The 14,817-nt window shown below is 42.0% G+C and overlaps 1 protein-coding gene and 1 non-coding gene across 2 annotated transcripts; one reads left to right on the forward strand and one right to left on the reverse strand.

The window, feature by feature from the left end:
• Positions 1-335: 335 nt before the first annotated feature.
• Positions 336-6,008, reverse strand: LOC108231774 (cholesterol 24-hydroxylase). The gene is made up of 15 exons (XM_017409055.2): positions 5,318-6,008; positions 5,144-5,221; positions 4,897-4,978; positions 4,056-4,126; positions 3,758-3,844; positions 3,420-3,558; positions 3,203-3,313; positions 2,946-3,108; positions 2,497-2,562; positions 1,748-1,820; positions 1,580-1,664; positions 1,268-1,378; positions 993-1,081; positions 814-880; positions 336-734 (listed from the first exon to the last, which is right to left on the reverse strand). Exons 1-15 carry the CDS (start codon positions 5,464-5,466, stop codon positions 594-596), a joined length of 1,512 nt encoding a protein of 503 aa, XP_017264544.1. The 5' UTR covers positions 5,467-6,008; the 3' UTR covers positions 336-593.
• Positions 5,642-5,714, forward strand: trnat-ugu. The gene has a single exon. It is a non-coding gene; the product is annotated as a tRNA-Thr (tRNA).
• Positions 6,009-14,817: the final 8,809 nt, after the last annotated feature.

Genomic DNA, 14,817 nt, shown 5'->3' on the forward strand with positions numbered 1-14,817 from the left:
AGAATCTTTCTTCTCCACAAATTTTTGGGAAAGTGGGTCTCCAGTCCTAATACATTTATATTGATTCTAAGCATAACCAGTGGTTATTTACTAATGGGTCAGAGGTTGCTCAAGAGGGCCCCCCCACACACACACACACACACACACCTACTTTGCTTCTTCTATAGATAAACCTTACACCTCAGGGATAATTAAACAGGGAAATGGGGATCTAATATCTAAAAGCAAATTGTAAACCACAAGCATGTTTTTTCTTACTTCCAGTGCATGAAGCATTCACATGCTCACCTATTGATACGAGGGCAATCCTGTTTATTGATCATACTCACACAAGGTAAGGTAAAACAACACAACTGATTTATTGATCAAGCCGGAGATCAGTAAATGCTTCGATTATACATGATCACGTTATTCACCCAGTAACAAGCGGTGGAATCCGGGGTCAGGAAGCCAGCGGCAACACACAAGAAGTCGAAACACCACGGTAAGATTAAAAGACTCTTATGTTAAAACTAATTTACACAGTGTTAGCTTCACCCCAAGAACTTATATGACTTCTTATTATGTTATACAATTTTAACATTGCATTGTTTTTACTTCCTGTGTTTGATGGAGCAAATCACTCCGCTCTTCGGTCTCAGCGAACCAGTGTCCTGGATGTCAAAGGTCTGTCCTGGGACGAGGCTGAAGTCAAACCTCTGGAGCAGCTTTGCCATCACCACTTTAGCCTCCATCTGAAAACACACCACCCACTGAGCTGTGTTAGGGTTTATACATGAAATATGAAGTAAGTGTAGTGGGTGTCCTACCGACCTGAGCAAAGTTCTTTCCCAGGCACGAGCGTGGTCCGAGAGAAAAGGGGTAGTGGCAGTAATAAGGCCTGATAAAACAGATGAAGAGAAGTTTACCTTCTTTCTTTCGCCACAATAATGGTTTCCAAAGCCACACAGAAAGTAAAACCTGATATTTTGAGAACATTTTGTCCTACTTACTTGGTAACATCTGGGTGAAATCTGTCTGGATCAAATTTCAGCGGGTCCTTGAAGAATCTTTCAAGTCTCCCAGTTACATAGAAGTCAAACTGAATATCAGAGTATTTTATGTTACATTCTGATAGTAAAAATAATCTGATATACTATGTGAAATATCAGGAAACAGTTTTGTTCTGTCCTGTAAGTAACGGTTGCTACAACCTTTATTTATATAAAGCAGTTTTTTGTTTGTTTGCTTTATAGCTACAAGCATGTTTGAAACAAAAAATCCTCACTATGCAGCTGATTCCTCCAGGGATGTGGACACCATCAATCACCATGTCTTCCTCAATCTGACGGGATGTTCCTGGAGCAGTTGGGTAGATTCTCAGTGTCTCTTTTAGCACCTGTGGGAGGGTTACAATGTTATGTCTGTGTTATCGAATTAATTGCTTGCACAACGATACAAATACAAATGAAAGAAGTTTAAAGTTAGCACTGTTAAGAGAACTAGACAACTGACTGTGTTTCTAACAGTAAACATAAATGAACATAAGTGCAAGTGTTAGTCAGGATATTTAAATTAATTTAAAATTCATGGTTTGTACCAGTGAAAGGTAGACTAGTTTCCCGAGGTCATCATAGCTTATGTCTTGTTTCATCCCAATGACATCATCCACTTCCTTCCTCACTCTGAAAAGTCAAAACTCTACTTCAGAAACCAGTCTTCACTAACTATACAACAAACTAATGGGAACTGTATTACTATCTCTTACTTCTCTAGAATTTCAGGGTGTCTTCCAAGCTCCATGATGCAGAAGGATAGCTTACCGGATGTTGTTTCTTGACCTAAAATGGTGCAGGGCTGAGTTAGAGTAATAATAAAAGTAAGTGGTATGAATAAGAAACAGCTAAAAGTGTTGGACAACAAATTATATCATTTGGCAACAGGTCAATAAAAGGACTAGGTATAAAAAGAGGATTTTAGAGAGGCTGAATCACTCAGAAGTAAAGATAGGCAGACATTCACCAGTCTGCAAAGAATCAGTCTATAAATAGCGGAACAATTTCAGAATAATGTTTCTTAACAGGAAAGTGGGAAGACGTTGAATATCGCAGCATCTACAGTTCATAATATTGTCAAAAGATTTTAAGAATCTAAAGAAATCTCTGTGCACAAAAGAAAAGGCTGAAAGTCAATATTTGGTGCTCATGGTCTTCAGGCACTCATTCACTGCATTAAAAACTGCTCTGACTCTGTTCTGGACATCACTGCATGGACTCAGGAACACTTCCACAGATCAGATTGTACTATCCACAAATGTTGGTTAAAGCTCCATCATGCAAAGAAGTCATCACTGAACACCATCCAGAAATGCTGCCGTCTTCTCTGGGCCAAAACGGATTTAAAATTGACTTAGGCAAAGTGGAAAACTGTTCTGTGGTCACACGAATCTTTGGAAAACCAGCACACACATACTTATCTGGCAGCATTACCTGCATCATACAAAAACAACAAGCTCACCAGCGATGAAGAATGTTACAACGTTATCCAGCATGAGCTCCTCATCTTCTTCAGTCATGTTCTCATCTGTAGCAAGAAAAATCAAGATCTAAATTTTATGTTTCTTGTACCAGTGAAACTAGTTTTTATCCACCACACAAATATAAGTACATTTATGTCCTAAAACATGTGTAGCTGTGTATGAAACCTGTATGTTTCATCTAGCTATAGACTCACTGCTTAATAACCGAATCAAGCAAAAGTGCATATAGTATATAGATGCAACTGATACATAGTGTGTGTAATCAGACCTCTCCCCATTTCACCTAAATTAAGTCTCGAACAAGCGGCAAAAGAAAAATGAATTCGAATTTTGGATGTCTGCTTTTAACCCTTTTTTAATACTCAGCAGTATAAAATCTCATCTCTCCTTCGTGCTGTTTGATGTCATTTTCTTTAGAGACAATAACCTGTGGCAGCAGTTTTGATGATCTGTGTCAGGATGTCCTTTGGGACATCTTCGCCGTTCTGCATGGCGGTCTTTCTCTTCTGGATCCACTGAGCTCCAGTTGTTCGCAGCAGGCGACACGCTTTCCTCACTTCCTTAATGAATTGTCTGTTTTTTGGATTGAACTGGAATATGAAAACTGAATAAGTCACAGCTGCTGTTAAGAAGTGCCATTTGGTGTTACACATAAACTAAAAACAAACAAAAACAAAAATTTACCTCAAACGCTGGTTCTCTGACCAAGTTCATTATCGCTTTAAGACAAGCCTCAATGGCTTTAGGTATAGGTGATTTATTTGTCAAGAGGTCTAAATCAGCACCAAAAGCAGCCTGAAAGTGGTCAATAAAATAAATAAATTTAAAGATTCTTACGAAATTGAAACATGAATAAAACATTTGTAATAAACTTATATGTTAGTCATTAAACAGATGTTACCTTAGCGATCACATCAAGTGTGACACAGTTGAGAAGGTGCAGCATGTTGGCCTCCGTGTTGTTATCAGCTGCATCTGCAAGTTTATCCATCAGTTTCTCTGCCCTCTCATTGAAGGTCCCAATTAGACCTCTCAAATACCTGGAAGGAATCAGACTTTCAGACCAAGAAACGGCACATCCAGAAAATGCCAGCACCCAGCCAGTCAGACACCCATGTTGGAACTGGACAACGCTCAAAAGAAAACTTAGAGAAAAATATTTTACAAAGTGAGCGGGATAAACAATGATTGAAAACAAAGGATATAAACAAAATCGTGGCAAGAAACCGAACAACTCACAGGCTGCTGAAGGCAGGGTCCATGATCCGGCGCTGTTTGTACCACAGTTCATGATTCTGTGCTGTTATCAGGCCGTTGCCTACAAATCTACAAAAGTGAAAGGTTCGAGAATCATTTTCAATTGAAAAACCACACTGTGAATGCTCTAACATAACAAAAGTGATCATTTTTAATGAAAATGAAATGACCAAATAAGAATCCAATACAATACGATTTATTGAAAAACAGTTTTGTCAAAATAAAATACGATGATCGTGATCATGTCACTAGGTTGTATGAAGTACTACTGGCATTCTACCTTTCACCAAACAGGTGGAAAATTTTCTTGTAGAAATTATCCTTAAGATACTTGGAGGACATCAGGATTTCCTGCAAGCAGAAACAGTAAAGAAACAGGTCTGACATTTTGAAGTGGCTTTCTGTGGAAAGGTTATGAACAATTAAGATCTTAACCTTAATCCTAAACACAAGACTGGTGGTTTTAAGATATTTGTTTGCATAAACAAACCGAGGGATTTGTGGAAAAAAAACCGTCTCTTCACTCTGAAACCCACTTACAGAAACTCAAAACGCAACAGAGGGAGGATCAAATGTTTGCCAGAAGAATATCAAGTATTTGTGACGAAACGACGTGGCTCTGAGTTGGCTCCCTGACTGTAGAAAACCAAACTGGTTTTTCACTGTTTTGTGTTTTTTACTGAGGAAGTCTTTTGGATAAAAGACGAAACCCGCCCAGAGGACCTGACTCGACCCTGTCCACTCTTTATTTGTCCTTCCGTTGGGGAAATTTGCAGTACTGAAAGAACTACAAAATTAAGAAGCGACGTCTGTAAGACAAAAACAGTCGTGACAGTGAAGTCTTGGCCACGCTAGAACGTACAAAAATAGAACGTGCAAACAGAAAATGTACAAAAACCACACATTTTTTGGCACATAAATGTGCAAAAATAAGATAGCCACACAAATAAGAACCCATAAGGGCTATTCATTCATTTTTAACGTTTACATTGTGGGTTTTGAACTTCGAAGCGTGTTTTCCATGTGTGGAAAGAACTTTGACCTGCAGTTGTTCATGTGAGGTGTGAAAGTGTGCAATACGGCATTGTCTGGCTGACAATGCCTGAGCAGCAGATGTTTACCTTTGTAGCCTTTGGACAGGTCACAATTAGATAAACATAATGCAGACCGTTCAGCCTGTAAACAGACCCGTAAGTCTCAGCCCTGCAAATGACATGTTCATGAGAAATTTAAATGGAAATTATACATTTACTTAGCAAAGAACTCTATACACCTGGCAAGAGGTGTACAGAGGTTCAGCTTTGTTTTTGAAAAAAAAAAAAAAAAAAAATTCTTATGCAAGGTTAAATATACCAGACTATTGCTCACCATTCCAGAAACTGTTCGTGTACAAGTCGGTCACTATTCACGATTCTCAAAAGCATCAGTGAATGTCCCATTAAGAAACTGTGAGGAAAAATAAAATAATAAAATAGAAAAACAGAAGGTGACGTCAGAACAATTGTTTTAGCTAACAAGTTAAAGTCTGACCCAGTACCTTACCTGCTTCTCGGTGGTCCGGGGATCTTGTCATATTTCATATGAATGTACTTAATATACAAGCAGTAACCCAGAAATAATAAGAGAAGGAGACACGCCAGAAAGAAGAGCGCTTTAGCGACCAAACTTATAATGACGTGGAAAACTGCCATTGTAACCGTGGCGTAACGCTGCACTTTTCAGAAGCTAGTTTACAGATCCGATCTTTGTAGGTATCGATGAGGCGACACCCACCAGTCTCCAAATGTCGACAAATCAACATAGTTTCTCTGTTCGGCGTTATTTGTATCTTCAAAAATTCAAATTGCGATCGCGTCCACCGAAACTGGCTCCATAGCTCAGTGGTTAGAGCACTGGTCTTGTAAACCAGGGGTCGCGAGTTCGATCCTCGCTGGGGCCTAGTTTGTCGTTTTGATGGTCTCGTCGTGCATATGTCCGACCGTCCACATTTTTTCCATACTGTAAGATAGCAAGTACTTACATATATTTCCTGTAGAGAGTACTGGTAAAAATACGTCAGACTTGTTAATTACGTTTTTACAGCGTTACAAATGACGCTGCTTGTAGTTTGGAAAATCTGCACGGAACAATGCAGGATCAAGCTAGTTCAGGCGGAAGGACAACAAAAATTTAAAAAATAATGTTAGCTACTCTTAGCGTAAAGTTTTGGGACATTACAAAGTTTATTTAGACTAATTTGAGAATCTGAAATCCTGGTTCTCCCGCTATGACCGTATTGTAGCTGTCCTAAAATCAGGATGAGTCGCAGTCTCCCCTGGAGGCGTGGGTTCGAATCCCACTTCTGACAAATCTTTTTCGCTTTCTTTAACAATACATGAACCTTTCAAAGTGTATGTTGCTGCTTTATTTCATCACTGGTGTAACGTGAACAAGTCCTACTATGTTATCCTAAAGCTACATTTAGGAGAGTAGATACAATTGTTCACTTTAAACAAAACCAAGGAAGATTTTAAAATATGTATTTATCAAAAGAATATGGGTCATATAGGATAGGAGTCTTATTATATTTTATATTTGGTGGACTGTTCATGAGTATCTCCACTAGAGGGCACACTTGTAGAATGTTTTATGGGACTTCCAGATCCAGACTGACAAACAGGTGATGGCTAACTAACCGGACATTGTAGTCAACAAGATACAGAAGAGAGTGACAGCGACTGTAGCCTCAGGAAGAAGGAGAAGCTGGAAAAATACCAAGGACTGAAAGAGGAAACAGAGAAGTTGTGGAGAGTTAAGGTCTCAGTGGTGCCAGTGGTCATCGGAGCTCTCCGTGCTGTGACCCCCAAACTGGAAGAGTGGCTCCAACAGATCCCAGGAACAACCTCGGAGATCTCTGTCCAGAAGAGCGCAGTCCTAGGAACAGCTAAGGTACTGTGAGGACCCGAAGTGGACCTGCCAGAGAGTGACTGGAGAATTTACTCTTACTATAACACCAATGTTAAAAATACTTCATAACAATACATTCTGTGACACATAAAGGTTGCCGACCGTGGCAAAGTGAGAGTTTTGCTTCTTATATAAATGTGTGATGGTATCCTTTCTCCTAAAAATAGAGCTAAATCAAAGCCATCGGTTTTACAAGCAATATGACAAATATTATACATACACCATTATAAAGCACATAGAAACCAGTTTAGCATCAACATTCTTTAGTTTCATGCTAGATCTCTAAAAACAGAGCAATTAGCTGTACTCAGTGAGGCGGAAGGAGGCCGACGTGGCATCCAGCCAAGTTTCCTGACGACGCAGAGGAGAATACGAGTTCCTACCACTTTCGAACTTTGAGCCGAGTTCATCCATCTCCCCCACTAATCGGTTTAAGCTCGGAGGGAATTCCACCAAAACTCAAAATAGGATCAGCTCACCAAAGCATGCAGCCACATACATTGATTCGCACGCATCAGGTCCCTCCTGCTTCGCCCCTCAGCTGGTGAAGCAGGAAAGCCCACCCCACCACACCCCACCCCCGTGCTTTATGCAATTACACTAATCGCTGGAAAAATAGAAGCAAAAACGGGGGGTGGGGGGTCGTTTGAGTCATCACAGAATTTCTCAAAGTTTTGCAGAGGAAATGCACACAGGGGTTAAAGACCAAGTGATGCAGATAGACATTGTGAAGCTAAATAAATAAACAACTCATCGTTCTGCTCGTGTTCAGGTTTCGGCTGATCTTAAAGCACAGCTGAAAAGGCCTGACAGGCTGTGACGGAGCAAGTTGATTCCCAGCTGCATCAACCATCAACCTCCTATACATAAACTTTATGTACAGGAGAAAATGTCTGATCCTTTATCTAAAGAATAGAAGCTGACAAAGTTATAGCAACTTTTCTGGTGACTGAGGTTGATTAGCTGCGGTGGCCATCTTGGGTTGGGGCTAACTCCAAATAATAATCAGTTGTAGATGGGCACCCAATGATTACGTCCTAACAGCTTTATTGAAACTTGTTCATTGATTCATGAAATATGCTGCTAACAGACAAACTCGACTGACTCCAATAATTAATGCCTAGGTTTGAGGTGAAGATGTTGCCAAATGTGTTGCGCTCGAAGTATGTGTCGGGGATGACGCTCAGCTACTACCACACCAGATTTTAGCTCAGCACTTGTAAAACTGACTGAGTTGTAGCCATCTTAGTGTTGTCTAAGATCACCTGACTGTGGCGGCCATCTTGAACTGGGTTGACTCTAAAAGCTATTCAGCTGGAGAGATCAGATCAGGCATTACTTCCTAAAGGTTTCATTAAAACCTCTCCGGCGGGTCTTGAAATATTTTGCTAACAAACAGATGGAGTTGAGTCCACCAGTGAAAGGCAAAGTTTTAAACATGCGATCAGTTATGAGCTCAGAGGATAAGTTTGTGGATGACTTTTAACTGATGCTAGCTGATGACAAGTTAAGATCAATTAAGCAGCCAATTAACCTTTAGCCTATGTGGAACATGAAACATTTTTGTGGGTCGTCTGTTTGACTCCAACAAAAACAAACTTCAATAAATTGGCTGCTATCTAAAGCAATAAGACTGAAATGCAGAGACAGTGAATTACCTTATATTCTTCTAACATGCCAAACAAACATGTAATTATTATTATTTTCAGGTTTATAAAGCTTCAGACTTGTGTGCTTACACCAGTTGACCAGCAGGTGGTGCTCTAAGTCAGCCTTTCCATTGATCGTTACAGACAGCCATAAGACAACTGCACAGGGACAGCATAATTATGTCTTCTTGTTCAAAAACTGCTTGTGTTTTGCACAACAACGGCTGCTTTTGTTCCTGTCACTTCTTGCAGGGCAAAATAAATGTAAAAAATTTAAAAAAAGTTAAATGTTCTGATCTCACCCATCCACTTGATCAACCTCTCCCACTGCCATGGCTGCTTCATACCTGTTCATATTGTCCACAATAATTTTCAAGCTTGTCTGCATTCTTATCTTATAAAGAAAAAAAACCCAATCTTTTTATTTATTTATTTATTTGCTCCAGGGTCTTGACCTGATGTAAGAGGCTGGGGGCTGTTTGATGTTGTTGTAGACGGCAGGCTCTGTATCTTTTTGGTTTTATTATCAACAGAGAGGGCAAGTTGGAGAAACCCAAGACTCCCGCCAGACACGAGCACACAGGAGTTCGTAGAGTCTTGTTTGTCCGAAGAATGCGAGTTATTCAGTCTCGTCTGAGGATATTGACGTTCAGCGTTGGGCTTATCGTGTTCAGCATTGATAAAAAATGTTTGAAGGGGATCGAGATGAAGAGCTCAGAAAACATTGAAAGACTTTATTGACGACACACACGTTTGAGCCGAGAAAAACCCAAGACAATCACGCACATATCCACGTATGTTGTGTTTTGAATATTTGTGAACTGGGTTGTAATGAAAGCATGCATGCGAAGGAACACACCTTGCATGTTAAAGTTTTACACAAACATGTCGTGTGACCTATTAGCGCTTGGAGTACGTGTTGGGGCCGACTCTCAGCTTCGACCGTCCTGAATTTTAGCTCAATATCTGTAAAATTGACAGAACTATAGCCGTTTTTCTGTTTGCTTAGTGGCAGCCATTTTGAGTCGTGTTAATATGCTACTGTTTTACAATTATTACTTTTTGGGGGCAGGGCTATTTAAAACCTGTTCTCCAGTTCATGAGATTTTTTGCTAACGTACTCTCACACACAGACACAGACAGTTACATGATCACCCACCTTTGGTGGCAGCAGGCGGTAAATATTAAGATCTTCAGAGGATTCATTAATTAATGGTGACCAAAGGGAGGAGGGAGGGAGTGGGCAAGATCCGCAAAAACACAAGTTTGACAATGCACTTTTTTCTTATTGATCGTTTGTTCTAAAGCCGTGCTTTTCCATCAGTGCATGTCTATGTTACCGCAAGCAGCGTTCGACTAACCGAAGTGGTTGTAAAGAATTAGTCATTAAAGTTAGTTGGATGCGGTTTAAGCAATAAAAGCCCTGGGTTTGGTTTTAGGCACCACAACGGCTACGAACGTTGAAAAGAAAAGGTAGAAGTTTGTCTGTCCTCTCAGAAACTGTCCGTTTAAAACCGACACCCTCCACATTAGTCCTGATATTAAGTAACAAGCGTATTTAACGCTCAACATGTGTTCAACAGAAACCTCTAACAAACCAACTGCAGTGTTCCAGAGACTCAAACTTCTTAAATTACTGGGACCTCTAGAGATTCAAGGCCCCCCTGAGCTGGACCACCCAACCCTAACAGTGGCCTTAATTACTGCCCAAAGACCTCTAGTTTAGGGTCTAATGTCTTTATTCTAACCTGACCAAATATTTGTGCATAAGCTTCTTAATCTCACTATGAAACTGCTGGCAAAGTTTAGTTTGTTTCTTTAAGGTCTTTCCTGATAGAAAGGAAGAGATTTGGAGGCTGCCCTGCTGAATAATCGGCTCCAGCAAGATATTTTCGCTCACATTGGTTGTACATAGCGTGAGTAGATGTTCCTAAATGTAAGATGAGTCATCCAAGAGTGTCATGACCATGTCAGCGTTTCGCCAGGCACTGGTGTGCAGGTTCCATGGCAGGTTAAGACAAACATCTCATTTGATTGAATAAGGACGTGGGGACTCCTTGGTTTTTCTGGGTCTGTCTTGGATGGAGGCTGCATTCTCAGATAAGTCCAGTTGATCCTCTCAGAACAAGGCCTTCCTCTGTGTGGAGGTGGCCGAGGAACGGGATCTTTCAAGCCGCAGATAATCCCCAAGGACCTAATATCGTCTGGCATTCGCATAAAGGCGGAGCTGCTAAAGCATCCGATTTGCTTCGTGAGTCGAACCCAGGGCGGCGGCTCTCCGTGACTTCGCCGAAACCTTGTCCGTCGCCCGCGAATTCATACTTGCCCGTGTGGCGTCGGTGGAGAGGGCAGGTCAGCCAGCCGCAGCGCACCCAGAGGAAATCTCACATTCCTGCCAGCCTACAAGGGTAAACAAATCTGCAACCGCCAAGTACTGGCCCCGGACCTGAAACGCCGTGACCGCAACTGAAGGAAGGAGTCTCGTGACGGAACCTACCGCCCCCCCGCCCCAAAAAATAAGGGCCTCACATTGAGAACTTTGAACGTTTGCCCAGTCCTGTAGCGAGGAAGTCATTCCCGTTAAACAGCCTGAACTTCTGTGCAACCGCAGCACGCTCACTGAAGTGACACGGCACACATGCCGTCCGTGAGAGCTGTGGAGAGAACCCCCCCCCCCAGAAATCTCCCACCTCATTCGGTGTGTCAGATAACATCTTTTGGCCGTGGGGTTCCGAAACCTCCCCTCTCTTTCATGTTCCCCTTTCCCTCTCTGTCCCCCACACCCCCACACCCCTCCCATGTTCTAGCTTTCTCTTCTCTGCCGACACATCTGTGGTTATTTATCTGTTAGTCTGCGGCAGCAATGTGGTCGACATGTGTCTGGCCTCCCTCCCCTCGGTTCTCATCTGTAGTCGACCTAAGAACCGCGCAGTGTCCCACAAGTCATTTGACGGTGGAAGCATGCAGACAGACAAATGGGGGGGGGGCATCATTAGCATCCCCTTGTCTGTTTGGATTACACGAGTTTATCCCTGTTAACGGTGTCCCACTTTGGAGCCAGTGTCTCGTTGTCAGTGCTCTCACCTCTTCTCCTTTGGGTTAAAGAGAAGAATAGATGTCACGACCGACCGGAATTAGAGTTTCTGAGAGGACTCTACGGACTGCCTGAGCCTATGGATTTGCATCACTCTGACCTTTGACCTTTTAATCTCAGTGTTATTTAATTCCTCTGGCCACCACAGATCAACTTCCAAACCACAGCTATGGTGGCTGTAAGCGAAGGCACGGAGGGGCTTTGTAGGTTTTACATTTAACGGCTCACTTTTTTTTCTTTTTGCCTCATCATTCAGCATCGTTTTCGTAGCTGACCTTTTCTTTTCTTTTCTAGCGATTAAAGCACCACCTCCGATTTTTACCGGTTGCAGACAGCAGACCGACAAGCAAATGACCAAGATGGCGCCATTCTAAAACAACTCCCATCTCCAGCGTCTCATAGCGGTTTATGCGAAAGGACAGAAGCTGAGAGAGGACATATTTGTAAGACGTTACCTCCGGATAATGACTAATTTATCCCTTTGTTTCAAGGACTCGAGCTCCTTCTTCTTGAGATAAGTTGTTTCTTTTGTTATCCTGTGTTTGTTTTCTGTATTTATGTTTACATAGTTGTGTCTTAACGCCTGTTTCTGTTATTTCGAACTCACAATGATACAAACCGGCTATTCCTGATCAGACATCGGTGCAGCCAGGCCGGCGACTGTTTCAAGCTGAAAATGTTGCATGAATGATATAAGGTGTAGAACATAAAACTAGCGTGGTTATCCCAAGATAGCTAGTTACTTACCTGAAGTTTCGAAACGAAAAACAAAACAACATTAAAATTAATAATAGCCGTGGACGTTCTCGGCTTCTGTATGAATGCTTTTTTTTTTTAGAAAACTTTACATTGCTGTTAATTTTGCATTACGCGGTTATTTACTTACAGTTCTGTACAGACTGTAGCTCCTTTAGTGCAGCCTGGGACACTTCCTGGAGGAATATCGTAAAATTTGTTCCGGAATATCAATGTAATGTGAAATTAACGGCAATGTAAAGGTTCAATAAAATATGTCAGCATGAATCGCCAGGACATTTCGTTCTTGGATTCAGTCGGAATAGCTGATAGCTTGACAACCTAGTCCAAATTTAACTCTATTTCTTTTAAATTAAATTAAATTCCCAAAAGTATTCACTCGTCTGCCTTCACACTCATATAAACCTCAGTGACATCCCATTCTTAGTCCATAGGGTTTAATATGATGCAGATATAACAGCTTCAACTCTTCTGGGAAGGCTTCCCACAGGTTTAGGAGTGTTTATGGGAATTCTTGACCATTCTTCCCGAAGCTCATCTGTGAGGTCAGACTGATGTTGGACAGAAGGCCTGGCTCACAGTCTCTGCTCTAATTCATCCCAAAGGTGTTCTGTCAGGCTGAGGTTCGGACTCTGTGCAGGTCAGTCAAGATCTTCCGCTAAGCAGCCGAGCCCAACTGCTGAAAAACAAGCCCACACCATAATCCTCCCTCCACCAAACTTTACATTTGGCACAACGCAGTCAGACAAGAACTGTTCTCCTGGCAGCAGCCAAACCCAGACTAGTCCATCTGATTGGCAGACAGAAGCATGATTCGTTAATTCAGAGAACAAATCTGAACCGCTCAACTGTCCGACGCTTTGCACTTGGTGACGTAAGGCTTGTTTGCAGCTGATCGGACATGGAAGCCCATTCCACGAAGCTCTCGATGCTCTGTTCTAGAGCGAATCTGAAGGTCACATGAAGTTTGGAGGTCTGTAGCTGTTGACTCTGCAGAACGTTGGAGACCTCTGTGCTCGATGAGCCTCAGCTTCCACTGAGCCCACTCTGTGATTTTACATGACCTACCACTTCATGGCCAAGTTGCTGTTGTTCCCAATCACTTCCACTAACAGTTGACTGTGGAATATTTAGTAGAGAGGAAATTTCATGACACAGGTGGCATCTTATCACTGTCCCACGCTGGAATTCTCTGAGCATGCCCAGGTGCTTGATTTTACACACTTGTGTCCATGGAAGGGATTGAAACATCTGAATTCAATGATTTGGATGAAAAGAGTGAATACTTTTGGCCGTATAGTGTATCTACTGCAGGTAAGATAATAATTGCTCAGATCTTTTCCACAGAACCCCACTTCAAAGTAATATCAAAACCATCCCTTTGCAATACGAGTCATTTTTCAGCCTCCATTCCCTTTGCCTGTCCAACGTAAGGCCAAACCCTCAACTGAAAAACATATTTGTCAAAAAAGAAAAAAAACGAGGGCCCACTTGTGAAGCGCCACAAATGTGCTCGCAGCATGTTTGGGACGCACGCTAACTGCTGGCTAATTGTTTACGCGGGAAACGCCCGCGCGGCGTTTGACTCGCACGAGTCTGCTTTCGCCCGAGGTGGCTCTGCTCTGCCCTCTCTGCCGACACGTGGTGGCGAGAGAAGCGAAAAAACCGAGCCGAGCCCTGCCGCCGCCCGTCCAACATGAAGAAAATCCTCCGTTCCTCATTGCTTCCCATCGGAGGGGGCACTAACTCACACAACCACATCTGTAGAACCCAAAGCCGAGCCATTTCCATCAGCTCTGAGTACAGCATTAGCCGGGGACATTCCTTAGACTGTCTGACTTGGAACATTAAAAACACTTTTTAGGAGGATAAATAACTCTTAATGGAGTCATTTAAAGATGGTCAGCTACACTTATTTGAGAGTCAGAGCGAAAAACAGTTGTTTGCTTTGCAGGGCAAACAGTATCTGGAGTGTGGAAAAAGAAGCGACACATTTAAAGAAGAGAAACAGCTGATGAATGCAAACTCTTTATATATATTTTCTTCAATATACTGTATGGCAGTCCAACACAAAATGAAGTACAAGACACCTGTTGCTGCTGGATGGAGCAACGTGAGGCAAGCGGCTTCCCTTTGTCACCGGGTGCCTTTACTCCTCAGTTAATTAGTGCACCAGTCATTTCAATGCTGCAGCAAACTTTAAAAAAAAAAAAAACAACAAAATAAAATGAAAGAAAGAGCAAAAACAGACAAATAAATACTGTACAACACCATATATGTAATACTAGATTCGCAAATCACAAGACGACCATGCTTTTCTTCACACTGACATGTAAATATTTATGCGCCTGCGTGTAAGAATGGCGCACTTCCTGTGGGAGCGTTTTCACCTTCACAATAAAACTGTCGTCGCGGAACGGCAAAAATAAAGTGCCTTATTTTGAAAACTGGGTATTGCGAGGCACAAAACGCACGTATGCATCTGGAGGCAGAGCTGAGCGGCTATTTGTAGAAATAGACCGTCTAGAAAAGACAAGTTCTGGAGTCAATTATTAAAGGGGTGTTTTGGCCATTCTGAGGTGTGGTTATTTGGGAAA

Source organism: Kryptolebias marmoratus, linkage group LG19, assembly GCF_001649575.2.
Source record: "Kryptolebias marmoratus isolate JLee-2015 linkage group LG19, ASM164957v2, whole genome shotgun sequence".
NCBI lineage: Eukaryota > Metazoa > Chordata > Actinopteri > Cyprinodontiformes > Rivulidae > Kryptolebias > Kryptolebias marmoratus.